Genomic DNA, 16,228 nt, shown 5'->3' on the forward strand with positions numbered 1-16,228 from the left:
ATATATATATATATATACATATATTTCAATTTTCATTTAAAACTATAGTATAATTTTAATTTTTTCCCCCATTTATAACATCACTATCCTTGAGATAACTTAAACTAATTCTTGGTTATTTTAAAAATTAATTAGATAAGTATATAAATATATATATACACACACAATAATAAATGCACCCGAAAATTTCATATACATATCCTTCCCATATAACTATATGAAGATTTTTATATATTTTTTTTAATGTCAGGGTTTGTTGAACTTGCAGTTGTGTTCCACATCTGTGCACATCCCTAACTTTCATCAACCGAGACACATGTCATCAATTTCTCAAAAAAAATTATATAATTAAACTAAATTAAGTGGATTATTGAGTGAACTAGATCAACAATAATTAATAAATAATAATTGGCACATTTTTTTATTGCCTAATTACAACAATCAAATTAGTGATATCTATACACACATAGGTAAAACCAATATATAAATATAATTCATTCAACATATAAATTTGTTGCCTTCTATTTCTCTAATTTGTTTTTCCCATCAGTTTCATAATTATAATCCTAAAAATTATGTAAAGCAAAAAAATAAAAAATAAAATGTATTATTTTCAGATGATATGATGATCAAGTGCCCCATTCATGCAGCTTTTTATAAAAGGTTATTATATATATATATATATATATAATAAGCGTGTTCTTTAGAACATATATGGCCATTTGGAATAGTGATTAATAATCATGTCCATGCACTAACGTGCTGTCAAATTACTCAAAAAAGTTTATGACCACAACAGTGAATAACAACTGGACCTCTCATTTTAATTTTTCATGAATTAATTGAATTTTTGACTCTGAATATTATAATGAAAAAAAAAAACTTCATTGACATAGGTTTAGAGTTTTATTAGTATGGATTCATTAGATAATTTAGAAAAGGTGAGCGATTAAAACGTATTTAAAGAGCAATAGAGTTATATATGGTTGAATCTATATTGAGTTTAAGTTAGATATGTTTTGTAATCGATCTAAGACTCTTTTAATCATATTTTAAAGTTTTATTATTGTAAAATAATTTTGACAAGTTAAATTGGCATCAGTACTAAACTTAATTTCAACATCGTGAAATTATGATTTTTTTTCTCTGTTACTGCTTTTAGTTTTTTTCAGATTTTGAGTTTTTCACATATGTTTATGTGTTTTTATTTTATTTATTTATTTATTTATTTATTTATTTGGCTTAATATCATTCATTATTTTTTTTAAATATTTTAAAAAAATATTTTAGACTTATCAAAAGAGTGTATTTTTTTCACTAGCTAGTTTTAATATTAATAAATAATTTTATGTTAAACGACACCATCCAAAACAAAAACTAACGAAAGTCATATAAGCACATATCAATTATCAACACCATCCAAAACAAAAAAAAAAAAATTGTTTGCATACCGCTGCAAAACTATAAAATTACTTAAATACTCCCATAAAAATACTATTTACTTGCATACCCACATAAAACTAGTTTTTTTTTTACTTATATATCCCTACTGTTAGTTACCGTTAGCTACCGTTAGAGTTTATGAAATTAACCATAGTTCCACTTAACCAAACTTAACAAAATTACCAATTACCCTTAACATCATCCAACCTAAGTCATCTGAAAAAAAATTTCCAAACTTCTCAACCACTCAGCCACCATCTTTTGAGGTTCCCTTCTCACCCATCCCTTCACGCCACGTCATTTCACTCGCCGGCTCTTTCAAATCGGCGCCAGAGATGTCTATGCCGTTCCCGGAGGTTTTAACATAACCTTACTGGACCATCTCAACACCGGCTACGCTTGACGCCGTGACATCTGTGCATGTGCCGTTACCTTCACCGTCAAAGGTCTCAGCGTGATCAATGCCATCACCAGAGCTTACTCAGAGAACCTCTTAATCATGTTCATCGTCGGCGGGCCAAACACCAATGACTTTTAAAGAATTTTATGGGGAACTTATTTGTTCAAAAAATTTGATGTTCTTTAAAAGAACTTGATGGTAAAAAACTTGATATTGGATGGATGTTCAAAAAAATTATTGGACTTCTTTTTTATAAATTTCATATGTGATTATATTTTGAGTAGGTGTATGAAATTATTTTTGGTATATATTGTTACATGTCATAATTTTTACCTATTTTGAGGTTGTGTTTGTAAAGAGCATCTGATAATGTAAAATTTTTTAGAGATGTTTGTAAAAGTCTTAAAAATATGAATTTACTCAAAAATTCATGATTTTTAATAATTTTTTAAAATAATTAAAGCATATATAAAAAAATTACATTGGTTATCTATAATTTAAAAAATTTAAAGTCTATAAAATATAATAAAAAATTTGATGGGTATATTAACAACCCATAATGGTTATTTGTTGAATGAAATGAGTAATGTCTATAAAGTAAGAAAAAAAATGTTAGAGAGGTATATAAGACCATCTCCAACCCACAATCCCAAATCTCAAATTTGGTCTTGTTACAGAAAATTTTACTTCAACCACAAATCTCAGATTTTACCCCAAAAAAGAATATTCTTATAATATTCTTTTCATATATTATTTTATTATTATTTAATAAAGATATTTGAAATTAATCATTTTAACAATAAATTAATTAAATATTAATTACAATTTATAAATAATTTATTAAAAAATATAACTTAAAAAATTTACAACTATATTTTTTAATTTATTATTTAATTTATTTAAAAATTATAATTTGAATTTCTTAATTATTTCAATAAACAATGAAATTATTTTTTAATATAGCATGAAAACATTTAATATCTAAACACATAAAAAATATAATTTAAAAATAAAAAATAATGTGGGACCCCAAATTTGGGGTTGCAATAGTGTGACCCCTGTGACCCCAAATTTGGGGTCACATGGGGTTGCACTGTTGCAAAACCCAAATTTAGGGTAAGATTTGGGTGTGGGTTGGAGTACTCTATACCCAAATCCCACTCCAAATTTGAGATTTGGGTGTTGGGTTGGAGATGCCCTAAACAAACCCATTTTGGTAATTTACCCTTATTCCATCCATTGATTTAACACCATTAAGAGTCAACTTAACTATAAGGGCAAATAAGTAAATATAATTAATTTATAGAGATATACAAATAAATATTATTTTTATGAGAGTATTTAAGTAAATTTATGATTTTACAGGAATATGCAAATAAAAAAACCCAAACAAAAACTAACAAAAGTCATATAAGCACATAACATATTTTTCCCTTAACTTTTTAAATTACTTTTACCAAAAAAATAAATCCAAGAACATGAAAAGGTGATAAAACAAAACCAAGATGATCATTTGGTTGGAATTCCAAGTCTCATAACTTCATCAATTAAGACCACATTCAAATGCATGGCATGATGACATGCATTCTTAATTAGTTCTTAATTAAACTTATATCTTTTAACAAAATCATATTATATGTATGCATGGCATATTAGCATATATATATATATATATATATCATCATTGCTAATTATATATGGAAAGATAAAAAGAAGCACAAGCCTTTTTAATTTATAATATATATCATATAAATATATTACAAAAATTTCATTTAAAAAACATTTATCATCTTTATCTTGAAAATCTTTAATCAAAGTTTCTCTGTGTGCATGGACCCATGATTTGAAAGCGAGCCACCTTCTAATGCTCCCTTGGCTTTTCTTTTCTTTTCTTTTGCCTTTTGATATGAATGTGCAATCTTTGCATGAGAATCTCCATCAAACAGAGAGACATGATAATGGCCAAAGAAATAAATCATTGAGTGACACACCGTAATATATATACACACACATACATAAATTAATATGGATCGCTACTCTATATAGTTATACCTTTATATATATATATATATATATATTTATTTAAAGTTAGTAATCGGCTTGCTAATTTTACTAAATTAAAAACATTGATATGAAAATTTGATAAATATATTGAGCTATTTTCGATAATTATGTTTTTCAAATTGATTAGTGATTTATTTTATATCAATATATTTATTTAACTAGTGCCTTGTTTTATATCGTTATCTTTTATTTATTTATTTATTTATTTCTATATATCAATATTTTTTTGCTTCATTTAATAATTACTCTATTTATGCGTTTACAAATTCTCAATTCCAGATTAACTGTAAACACAAATTCTAAAATCATATTATGGTTATATAAATGGAAGAAAAAACAAAAAAAGATAAATGTGTAAGATATATGAATGTCTGCAGAATTTTCATCTACAAACAACCCTAGAAAATTAGCCCCTTATATATATATAACTTGTGAATTAAGCAGATGTATAAGTTTTCAATATATTACATCACACGGCACCCAATGGTTTAAATTTCCTCTCATAATCATAGCTCAGCTCATATTTATGACAATTATATATATATATATATATATAAATAAATTATATAGTTAAACACATAAATAACTCTGCAATATGTTACATCACACACCATTCAATAATGATTCCACTCATAATTTTTACTTTTATTTTTTATAATAGTCGACAAAATACCGCATAAAAATTTATCAATGGACAAATATATATATAAATATACCAGTTACAGTATTTGGTTTATTGACTCTCTAAGATTTATTAACCAAGTTAGACCACATACACATAGGGCAATAAAAATCTATTACATGCTTAAAAAAATTGTATAATAATATTGAGTTAATTAATAAATCTCTTCGGTCATATAATCTTGGAGAATAGAGATACGATTCTTCCCACATATGACCCAACAAAAACTTATTTTTATAGTATTATAAACAATATCTAGCCTAAGAAAACAATAAATGAATAGTACCATTGTAATACCGCAGATGCAAAGTCTTGACCTTGCGTTTGCCCACTTAGTGCCTTGTGACAATCCACTGCACATTCACTCTTAACTCAGCACATATTTATGATAATATATATAAATATAAATTGTGACGTAAACATATATATAAATCTTCAATATATTACATCACACTTACACCACAAGTGGTTTAAATTTTTGCTCACAATCTTAACTCAGCGCATATTCATTCCGTTAGGTTATCGACAAAAACTCTATAGTCTTTACAAACATGTACTCATATATATCTTACAAAGAAATTAAAGAAAGAAAGAAAAAGAGAAGAAACAACACAATGTGGGTGCAATATGGGGGGTCAAAGAAAAGGCTGTGAATGTGAGAAAGGAGGACCCCATCTCTGAGAAATGAACTCAAACTGAGTACTATTATTCTCTGCTGATATTAAGACTCATACTGCTTCCTCATGTGACTCCCACGTTGAGCTTCTCAGTCTTCAATATGAATCATTGATCTTGTGTTTTTGGAACCTTCATTCACATATATTTAATTATATATATATATATATATATGTACATATATATCTTTGCCATGGCCATGCATTCTTTCTTTTCTTGGACTGTTCTTCAGTTATTATAATAATTCATAACACATGCATGCACACCACCTTTGCATGTTTCTCTTTCTCTTTATATATACTTATAGATTATTATATATGTACTTATATATTATTATGAATATTTTGGTTGGTTTAACTTAGGGGAATTAATTTATAGGGAGAAAGAGAAAAAGGGGAAGGGATATGGTAAATGTTTCTTTTGATATACATATATCCTTTATATATGTGCAGAGGGGGACTTTAATCAGTGAGGGTTAATGGTCTGAAAGGAGTGAGACCCACCTTGTTGTCTTTCACTTGGAGAAAAAGAAGCAAATGTTCTCTGCAAAGCTTCCTTTGTCTAGCAAGCTCTCCCATCTTTGGAGTGTCTTTTCTCCTTTTCCCCTTTTCCCATATCAAAAGCTTTTCCCTTTTTTTTTAAAAAAATTTATTTTATTTTTCATTTAAACCTATCTCTCTCTCTCTCTCTCTCTCTCTATATATATATATATATATATATATGATAAAGTATTTGGTGAAAGCTTGAAACAAAACTAACATAAGAGCTTTTGTTTGAAGGTAAAAGAAGCATAGTTTAAAAACTAATTAAACATATATATATATATATATATATAAGCTAATTAATTATAGTTGCATGAACATGATCATAAAAAGAAGGTTGAATATACCACCTCACTTTGTCTCACACATGAAAAGAAGAGGGGGATGAATAAGTAGTACTTATTAAACAAAAAGTAAGTGATATGTTTATAATTATATAATACTTTATTAGTTAGTTTAATTCCTATCAAAAGAAGAAAGAAGAAGAAGAAGAAGACATAATAAAGCAAGGACAAAAACTTGAATGAGATCTTAATATAGTTAATTATTATTAATATTATTATTATGATATAAAAAATGTTCTAACTTCCAAGAAAGAGAGAGAGTTGCCTTAGTTGTTCCTCATAAAGTTTTTTCATTAATTTCATTCATTCCATTCATTCATGCACATTAGACAAAATTAAAGGAAGAAAAAGGAATATCCTTTGAGTCATGGTCACATGAATGCATCTAGATTTGTGCATTGGAACGTGGGAGCAGAGCATGTGTGGGCCTAAAGGAACCCTAAAGCAGACAAGATGAGAAACTTGTTATAAAGCCTCCATTTATTCTCATAACTTCAATTACAATAATAATAATAATATTTATTTATTATTATTAGTGTTTGAAATTGATACAATGTAGTGCATGCATGTGTGTGTATATATTTTACATTTATATTTTCATAATAATTTTTTTTTTATATTGATGGATGATTTGAGACTCTTTCTTATAGAAAATAATGTACTTATTTTTTTAATAAATATGAATAAATCACATGTCAGACACTTACATGAACTTGGATTCAAACTTGTCTCTTCAATGAAATGATCAACTTATACAAAAGACCCTTCAATAGATCACTAAAATGGTTATTCATATTTGTTTATATTTTTTTAAAAATATTAAAATAAAATATATACACAAATTTTGATATCTTTTTATGTATAACTTTCTAGAATCAATTATCAGTTATTACACTAAATTATTTAACCAACCCAGGGAACTTTATTTTTTTTTCTTACTAAAATGCCTCCAAAACTCCATTTTCACTGATGAGAAAGGCGACAAGCGCGAACCCAGGGGACGAACAGCGTGGGGAGTCAGCTCACCACCGAACCGTGCCCTCACCTTGCGCAAGATGGGAATCGAACTCGGGGAGTCACGCTCGACTCTCGAGATGAACACCCTACCCAAGGGACCCGATCTGCGATAGACCAAAATGGTCGATTGGTCGATATTTTTTTATCAAGCTATATATATATATATATATATATTAAAATAAAATTTTAATGTATAGTTTTAATTTATTGGTTGTTGATTTATTGTGTGGGGGTGATACTAAGAACTCTATAAGAGGGTATATATTTTTTTTTATTGAATATTTTTTACATACTTGATAAAAAATTCGAACTAGAAACTACTCATTTTAAAAAAAAAAAATAGTTTTGATTATGTAAGTTTGAGTGAGATTTATATATATATATATATATGATCAATGATTATTTAAAGATCTATATATAAAAATAATGAATAATTGTTAGTCAAAGAGAGATCTATGATACATCATATATGGGTGTCTGCCATCCTGCCTGCCTGCCTGCCTAAGCAGTGGGTCACATGTGGATAGAGAAAGGTCATGTGATGTCTAAATTACATGTCTCTACTACTCTACCATTTAATATCATCAACTCACCTTGCCATATGTGGAATAGAATCTTCCATAATATTCAAATTCCATCACTATTGTATTTCATTTTTCAAATTTTTTTTTTCTCTCTCCTTGGCTCCATCTTTCAACACTTATCTCTTCACCTTTATAAGTGTTTAATATTAATATATATATATATATATGTATAAGTTTGTTGCATCTTTGGGTAAATGGGAAGCATGCATGGTAAAACACAACACTGACTTATCCTTTGTTTGGATGCTTTGACTGAAAGACACAAATGTGAAAGATAATGGATGGAAAAAAGGCCCTACGTACCCTCTTATCCCTATAACATACTTAACAATGAGAAAACAACATTGGTTATAACTTTTATCATTTCATTATATAGATTGATGAAGATTTTAAGTTATTAATTTGTCTGACTGCATTTATTGCATAATAAATGATAATATGATAACTACTCTACATTTACTGTATCTTTATAGTTATATATATAAAGTTAATTTTATCACTGTTCACTTTCTATATTTCTTTTATGAACAAATGTCTAAAGAAAATGAAAAGATAAAAAGATTTTTTTTGGGAAAAAAGAGAGGAAAATGGAGCACCAAACTGATTCATGATGGTGCTTTTAGAGAGTGAAAAGGGCTGATATCAAAGTTGGTAAAAGCTTTAATTTTCTGCAGGACTTTCAACAGTAATAAGAGTACTCTTTATAGATCCCAAGTATTACTAATTAGTATATATATATATATATATATATTCACATACACTCCACAATGCCTTAACTGATTAACAACCTTTATTTATCTCTCTGTGTCTATATATATATATATAAATATGTTTCTTTTATTTCTTCAAAACCTTTGTCTGTTTCCATGTGGGCTAGAAGGTTAGGAATGTTTGTTTTTATGTAAATATATATATGTGTTTGAATCCTTCCATGCAGTACTGTAATAAGAAAATGAAGTAGCATCAAAACTGCATGGTTTCAGAGGATGTATAAATTATTCCCCCACTAAACTCCTTTCCCATGCCATTCAAGTCACGGACTCGCCTTGAGATTACAAATAAATCCCAAAATCATCATCTTGATTAATTAATCTAACATATGTAGCCAATACATCCAATATATGAATGAATGCATGCATGCACATGCATGCATGCATGCACATGCATGTCCCTCTCTGAAAACACCCACACATGAAATCTTGGTCCATGTAATCATGACATAGATAGAGATAAAGACATAAAAAGAGAGATATGTTTTTGAGTGTGTGTGTGTGTGTGTGTGTGTGAGTGAGAAACAAAGGAATGGCATTCATGGTGGACAAGTGTGGAGAGATGGTGGTCAATATGGACTCTCACAAGACAGTTCCAGCTCCATTCCTCACAAAAACATACCAACTTGTTGATGATCCTCTCACCAATCACATTGTTTCTTGGGGTGAAGATGACACCACTTTTGTTGTTTGGAGACCTCCAGAGTTTGCCAGAGATCTCCTCCCTAACTACTTCAAACACAACAATTTCTCTAGCTTTGTCAGACAACTCAACACTTATGTATGCATTCTTTATATGTTTATTATCAAACCTTGTTCATTTGTTATTTGTGTGTGTTTTTTATCAACTGTATTTGGTGTGTTTGGATTAATTTATGCAGGGATTCAGGAAGATAGTAGCAGATAGATGGGAGTTTGCCAATGAATTTTTTAGAAAAGGAGAGAAACATTTGCTTTCAGAAATTCATAGAAGGAAAACTCCACAGATATCTCAGCAGTTTCAACAAGAAGATCATCAGATAGCAACTTGGATTGATTGTCCGGTGCCGCTGCCCGGTGGTGATACTGATTATATATCGGCTTTGTCGGAGGATAACCGGAGACTGAGAAGAAGGAATTTGGTGCTTTTATCTGAGCTTAATCATATGAAGAAGCTTTACAATGATATCATTTATTTTCTTCAGAACCATGTTAGTCCTGTGGTTCCTGCTTCTTCTCCTTCCGGAAGGTTGATGGAGATTGGTGATCATGATGATCAGTTGCAATGCTTTAAAAAGCCGAGCTCGAGCTCGATATCGATTGCCGGAGAGAGTGCTGATGGTGCTGCTTTTAAGCTCTTTGGAGTTCATCTTCATGGTAAGAAGAAGAGGTTGCACCAGGAGGCTAGTACTCATGTTGAAGATCATCAAGCTCAGTGTCATTTGATCTCTAGATTCACATAGTTGTGTATATTTGTTTGATTCCTCATTCCAGAATCCAGAATCCAGAATCAAGAATCAAGAATGTTTCTTTGCCTTAATCTCTCTTTCTCTTTTGAGGATTTCTCATCAACATTAACTTTCTCTTTGTATTTTTAGTGCATTGATTCTTCTTGTCTCCTCACCATATCAGTTATATATATATATATATATATATAAAGATCTATGTTTCAGACTAAGTTTAGTTCTAAGTTTCTTTGCTTTCTTTCTTGAAGATATCTATACTTAATTTGCTTGAAGTTTTCAGTGAAGGTAGCACTAACTTTTACTGTGTTTTTAATGCATTAGATTCCTCTCTGCATTTGTATGATCTATTTATGTTTCTCATCAAAACATTTGACTAAAAAAGTTTCTAGCTTTGCTGTGGGTTTTTAGTAAGCATAAGCATTAATTATTAATTTGTTAAAAGGCTTCTGCTTTGTGATTTTAGTCTTTGTTGGTTTAGTTCATGATCATGTGTTAAATCGAGATTGAAGAAATGTTTCTTTTGATTCTCAGAAGTTCTCATTAACATTGACTACAAGAATTGCTCTTTTTTGATAAAAGTAGTACTTTTACATCAAACTTAGCACTAACTTTGTGTTTTTGATGCATTGGATTACTCTTCTTGTCTTTTATACTTAAGAATGTTTTTTAGATTCTTGGACTATATCATTAACTAATTGACTAGAAAAACTTCAATTTTTATTTTTTCGGTAGAAATTATAAATAATTAAATTTGGCATTAACTTCTAGAAAGGTTTCTACTTTGTTTTATCACAGTACATTGGATTCTTCTAGTGTTCTAGTATCAATGATATGTTATAGATTCCATTCATTATAGGTGCATTGAAGAAGAGCTCTTTGGTTGGTGTAGTTCATGATCATGTCTTGTTTTTAATCATTTTATGATAAGATACTAGAAAGAAAAAATGTTGAGCTAAAAAAATTTATAAAAAGGCTAACCATACCTTAGCTTATATATTGGCACCAGATCCCTGTTTGTGGGTCGAGGTCATGGGCTCGACTCCCCATCGTACGATGAGGATGTATAGTATATTTAAAAAGCTCGCATATACAGCCTTGCCACATAACTTGTCTATCTTGTCAATATATAAATATATATATATATAATCACTCGATTCCCCATAGTATGATGAGGGCGTATAGTATATTTAAAATGCTCGCATATACAGCCTTGCCACATAACTTGTCTATTTTGTCAATATATAAATATATATATATATATATATATAATCACGATCTTGATTCACTATATGGATTAAGGAAGAAGGTATTCATTTAAACCTCATATTATAAATCTAGTGAAAATTGATTATGAATCATGTTCCATGTTTATCAAAAAAATCTTAAAAATTTAATAATAATTTGAATGTAAACTACTATTGATTTTTCTTGTGATCTATGCATTTTATTTAGAAAAAATTAGGCCTTTAATTCCATGACATAACCTCCACTACAAGAAACTGTTGAATTAGAAACAGTAATTTAGCAACGGACTAGTTCTGTTGCGGTTTAATAACTGATTAGCAACGGATTAGACCGTCCGTTACAATGTTACAAACAAAATTTAGGACTGTTTCAAAATTTAAACGTAAATGCCATCGGTGGCTAATCCGTTTCTGTTTTAAAAACGGGTAAAATATTCGTTTGTAAATTACCAACGGAATTGGAGTCCGTTTATGAAATAGTAACGGATTAAACATCGGTTTCTAAACTTAGCAACCGATTCGAAGTCCGTTTGTAAAATAGTAACGGATTACATATCGGTTTCGAAATATTAGCAACGGGTTAAAATTCGGTTTGTATATTACCAACGGATTTATAATCCGTTTGTAACTAGTAACGGATCGCATATCGGTTTGTAAAATCTAGTAACGGATTAATATTCGGTTTGTAAATTACCAACGAATTGGTTATCTGTTTCTAAAACCTAGTAACTGAGTTTGGTTCCGTTGGTTATCAAGTAGGTTTAAATTTTGATTATATTTTTAGTAAAACATTTTTTTTTATGACTCAATTGAAGTGGTTATATTTATTTTTAATTGTAATCATGAAAGAATAATGATTTTTAAATAATTTTTATGAATATATATTAACTCCTTTTAGATATGATTAATGTTACATATTATTAACTTTTTTTTATGAATATAATTTTTAGGATAAAAAGGACAAAAAAATTATTTGGTAACTTTTTAATTACTCAAGACCAATAATTTTTCTTGAAAAATATATATAACAATAACTTAAATATAAAAATAGCCATAATTAGTTTTTCAAACAAAATTAAAATATTTAGATTTTGTAAATACAGAATTTTTCTAAAAAAAATAATTACAAACGGACATTATAATCCATTAGTAAATTACCAACGGACTTGTAATCCATTTGTAAAATAGTAACGGATTACACATCTGTTATTAAATGGTAGCAACGGATTAAAATTCGGTTTGTAAATTACCAACGGATCCGTATTCCGTTTGCAAAATAGTAACGGTTCATATATCGGTTTTTAAAATCTAGTAACAGATTACGATTTGGTTTGTAAATTACCAACGGACTGGGCATCCGTTTCTAAAACTTAGCAACGGAGTTTGTTTCCGTTGGTAAATTAGAAATGGCCATGATTTTTAAATAATTTTTATGAATATATATTAACTCCTTTTAGATATGATTAATGTTACATATTATTAACTTTTTTTTATGAATATAATTTTTAGGATAAAAAGGACAAAAATTATTTGGTAACTTTTTTAATTACTCAAGACCAATAATTTTCTTGAAAATATATATAACAATAACTTAAATATAAAAATAGCCATAATTAGTTTTTTTCAAACAAAAATTAAAATATTTAGATTTTTGTAAATACGGAATTTTTCTAAAAAAAACAATTACAAACGGACATTATAATCCATTAGTAAATTACCAACGGACTTGTAATCCATTTGTAAAATAATAACGGATTACACATCGGTTTTTAAATGGTAGCAACGGATTAAAATTCGGTTTGTAAATTACCAACGGAACCGTATTCCGTTTGCAAAATAGTAACGGTTCATATATCGGTTTCTAAAATCTAGTAACGGATTACGATTCGGTTTGTAAATTATCAACGGACTGGGCATCCGTTTCTAAAACTTAGCAACGGAGTTTGTTTCCGTTGGTAAATTAGAAATGGCCATGATTTTTAAATAATTTTTATGAATATATATTAACTCCTTTTAGATATGATTAATGTTACATATTATTAACTTTTTTTTTATGAATATAATTTTTAGGATAAAAAGGACAAAAATTATTTGGTAACTTTTTAAATTACTCAAGACCAATAATTTTCTTGAAAATATATATAACAATAACTTAAATATAAAAATAGCCATAATTAGTTTTTCAAACAAAATTAAAATATTTAGATTTTGTAAATACAGAATTTAAAAAAAAAAAACAATTACAAACGGACATTATAATCCATTAGTAAATTACCAACGGACTTGTAATCCATTTGTAAAATAGTAACGGATTACACATCGGTTTTTAAATGGTAGCAACGGATTAAAATTCGGTTTGTAAATTACCAACGGATTGGGTATCCGTTTCTAAAACTTAGCAACGGAGTTTGGTTCCGTTGGTAAATTAGAAATGGCCATGAACTTCCATTTCTAAAGTTATATTTTATTAAATAAATTTTTGGTTTTAGATGATTATAATAAATTTATCCATATGTATACTATTCGTTTATGAATATATTATGGAGATACGTATTTATAAGATTGGGATTTAATAAATATTAGATAAAGTAGGTTTAAATTTTATTTATATTTTTTGTAAAACAATTTTTTTTTGACAAATTAATTGAAGTGGTTATTATTTTTTGTTTAATTGTAATCATGAAAGAATAATAATTTTTAAATGATTTTTATGAATATATATTAACTCCTCCTAGATATGATTAATGTTACAGATTATTAACTTTTTTTATTAGTAAATTTTTTAGGATAAAAATGACAAACATTATTTGGGACTTTTTGAATTACTCCAGACCAATAATTTCCTTAAAGATATATATGGCAATAACTTAAATATAAAAATAGCCATAATAAGTTTTGATAATTACAAATCTTTTTAACTCTAATCAGGAAAGATTAATTTATATATTATTACTAATAAAGTTTAAAATAGATTTAATTGTTTGTTAATAAGTTTGCAATATATAAAATTATTATTAATATTATATATTTTTTGATTGAATGATTTTTAAAATGTAAAATATTATAAATAATAATAATAATAATAATAATTGTAATAATAATAATATTATTATTTAATTATTTATCACAAACGGATCCATGGATCCGTTTGTACAGCACAAACGGATCCATGGATCCGTTTGTACAGCACAAACGGATCAAGGATCCGTTTGTCTTCACAAGGATCCAGATCTGTTAATCAAACAGATCCGGATCCGTTAAACTTGTTTTCCTTTCCTTGCTAGGTTTCTTCTCTCCATCTCCAGATCCTGAGCCCTAGCAATCAGGAGAAACCCCTTCCCTTCTTCGCTTCCGATTTCTCCAAATCTCCCTGTGTTCTTTCTCCAATTCATTGTGCACTCCGGCGCCGCCATTGCCACACGGTGATTGCCACACTTCGCCGAATTATAGAGGCTGGACCACCACCTGTTGTTCAGAGGCCAAGGAAGACAGAAAGCGAAAAGGCTTTCCCCAAAGTCCAGACGAGGACCAGGCGGCTCACCATTGCTTCATGCACCTCGACTGGCGCCAGCACCACCAACTTCCTTGCCCCTCACTCCAGCTTCATTTGGTATGGATCTCCCCATAGCTCTCTTTTCTCCATGTGATTTTATACACATTCTCGGTTGAATTAGTTTAAATTTTCTCAAGTGTGTTCTCCGATTACTTGATTTCTCGTTGATTGTCTTCGTTTTAAATACTATGATCTCATGATCGGAGCCAAATCTCTATGAATTTGTTAAGATTGATTCGGGTTTGAAAACAACACTAGATACCTCATTTCTTGTGGATCTTACTGGTGATTAGATTGGTTGATAGACTTTTCTAATTAAATAGGCAACGATTGATTCTAGTTATAGAGGCAAGCAGGTACATCACCATCTGGTTGCTACTCACCTGATATTTATGAACACAAGCATCAAGAGTGCTAGTTGAAACAGCTATAATCTTTCTTTTTTCTATCCACACACAACATTAGTCTGACTGTTGAAGAACCAACTACATGAAGATGACCAGAAAATACATTCCTATGTGATAATTTTAGATGTTTTGCAATTTTATGCTCCTTGTTTGTTGATCAAGAATGGTGTTTCTTATTGAATATAAATGACTTTTTCCAAGTTGAACACATAGCTTGGTTAATGATAGTGTAGCTACAATGCTCACATATTGATTTCACCAAGGAATTATTCCTTGAACTATTAGCCTTGCAGAATGCTCACTAAGGCACAAGTTGTGATTACTTAATGGTGATACTGTATTAATTCAATTTGTTTCTAGCTAGCCATTATCAAATGCCCCGAAATTTGAAAAATAATACCTCGATTACAAGATTTGTTATGCGAGCACTATGAAATCTTACAAATTTCTCAAATGCGAGTGACCACACCAAGATTATAGCTTTAAAGACAAGTACTCGGATATCATACAGAATTCTCATCCAACAAAGACCGTAATTGTCCCTTGGTAAAAAGCTAGGTTTTCCTTTTTAAGTGATTGAACTTTAACCATTATAGTCAGTGCATGAAAGAAATCATGATCGGTGATGTTGATGAGTGCTCTAGACAGGGCTCGGTAGAAGAAAAAGTCGAAGTTCGCGACGAGATCGTGATGAGACCCTGACTCCTCTCTCTACTTTGCTTGTTGGATCCCCCGATTCTTTGTCGGAAAGTGTTTTGTCGACGGTCATCTAAGCGTTGAATCCCCGAGATTTTTCTTTGTTTCATCTTTGGTATTGTGTTTTTTTCTAAATCTGTGCTGATGTTTCTTGAGATCTAATGAGTTTGATAAATAGGTCGAGGAAGGGCGGATTCGTTGTTGTTGTTGTTGGTGGTGTTTGTGGTGGGATTGAAGTTTGTGGTTGTCAAGTGCTTTCATGTCTTTACGTGTTGGTTTGGCATGCAGTTGTTAAGATCATTAAGCTTGTTGGTTTTTTTCGGTGAATGTATAGAGATGTTTTTTTGTCTTATTGTTTTGAG

General features: G+C 29.3%; 1 protein-coding gene across 1 annotated transcript; it reads left to right on the forward strand.

The window, feature by feature from the left end:
• Positions 1-9,029: 9,029 nt before the first annotated feature.
• On the forward strand, positions 9,030-10,124 carry LOC120255000 (heat stress transcription factor B-4b-like). Its single transcript, XM_039262928.1, has 2 exons — positions 9,030-9,302; positions 9,403-10,124. The coding sequence occupies exons 1-2, from the start codon at positions 9,054-9,056 to the stop codon at positions 9,961-9,963; spliced, it is 810 nt and encodes a 269-aa protein (XP_039118862.1). The 5' UTR covers positions 9,030-9,053; the 3' UTR covers positions 9,964-10,124.
• The last annotated feature ends 6,104 nt before the right edge of the window (positions 10,125-16,228 follow it).

Source organism: Dioscorea cayenensis, unplaced genomic scaffold (genome assembly GCF_009730915.1).
Source record: "Dioscorea cayenensis subsp. rotundata cultivar TDr96_F1 unplaced genomic scaffold, TDr96_F1_v2_PseudoChromosome.rev07_lg8_w22 25.fasta BLBR01000783.1, whole genome shotgun sequence".
Classification (NCBI taxonomy): Eukaryota; Viridiplantae; Streptophyta; class Magnoliopsida; order Dioscoreales; family Dioscoreaceae; genus Dioscorea; species Dioscorea cayenensis.

What these genes read in the sequence shown, in the direction of transcription:
- LOC120255000 (XM_039262928.1), top strand. Translation starts at nt 9,054, where the DNA reads ATGGCATTCATGGTGGACAAGTGTGGAGAGATGGTGGTCAATATGGAC. An exon ending in TCAGACAACTCAACACTTAT is followed by an intron (nt 9,303 to 9,402) that starts GTATGCATTCTT and finishes TAATTTATGCAG; the next exon opens with GGATTCAGGAAGATAGTAGC.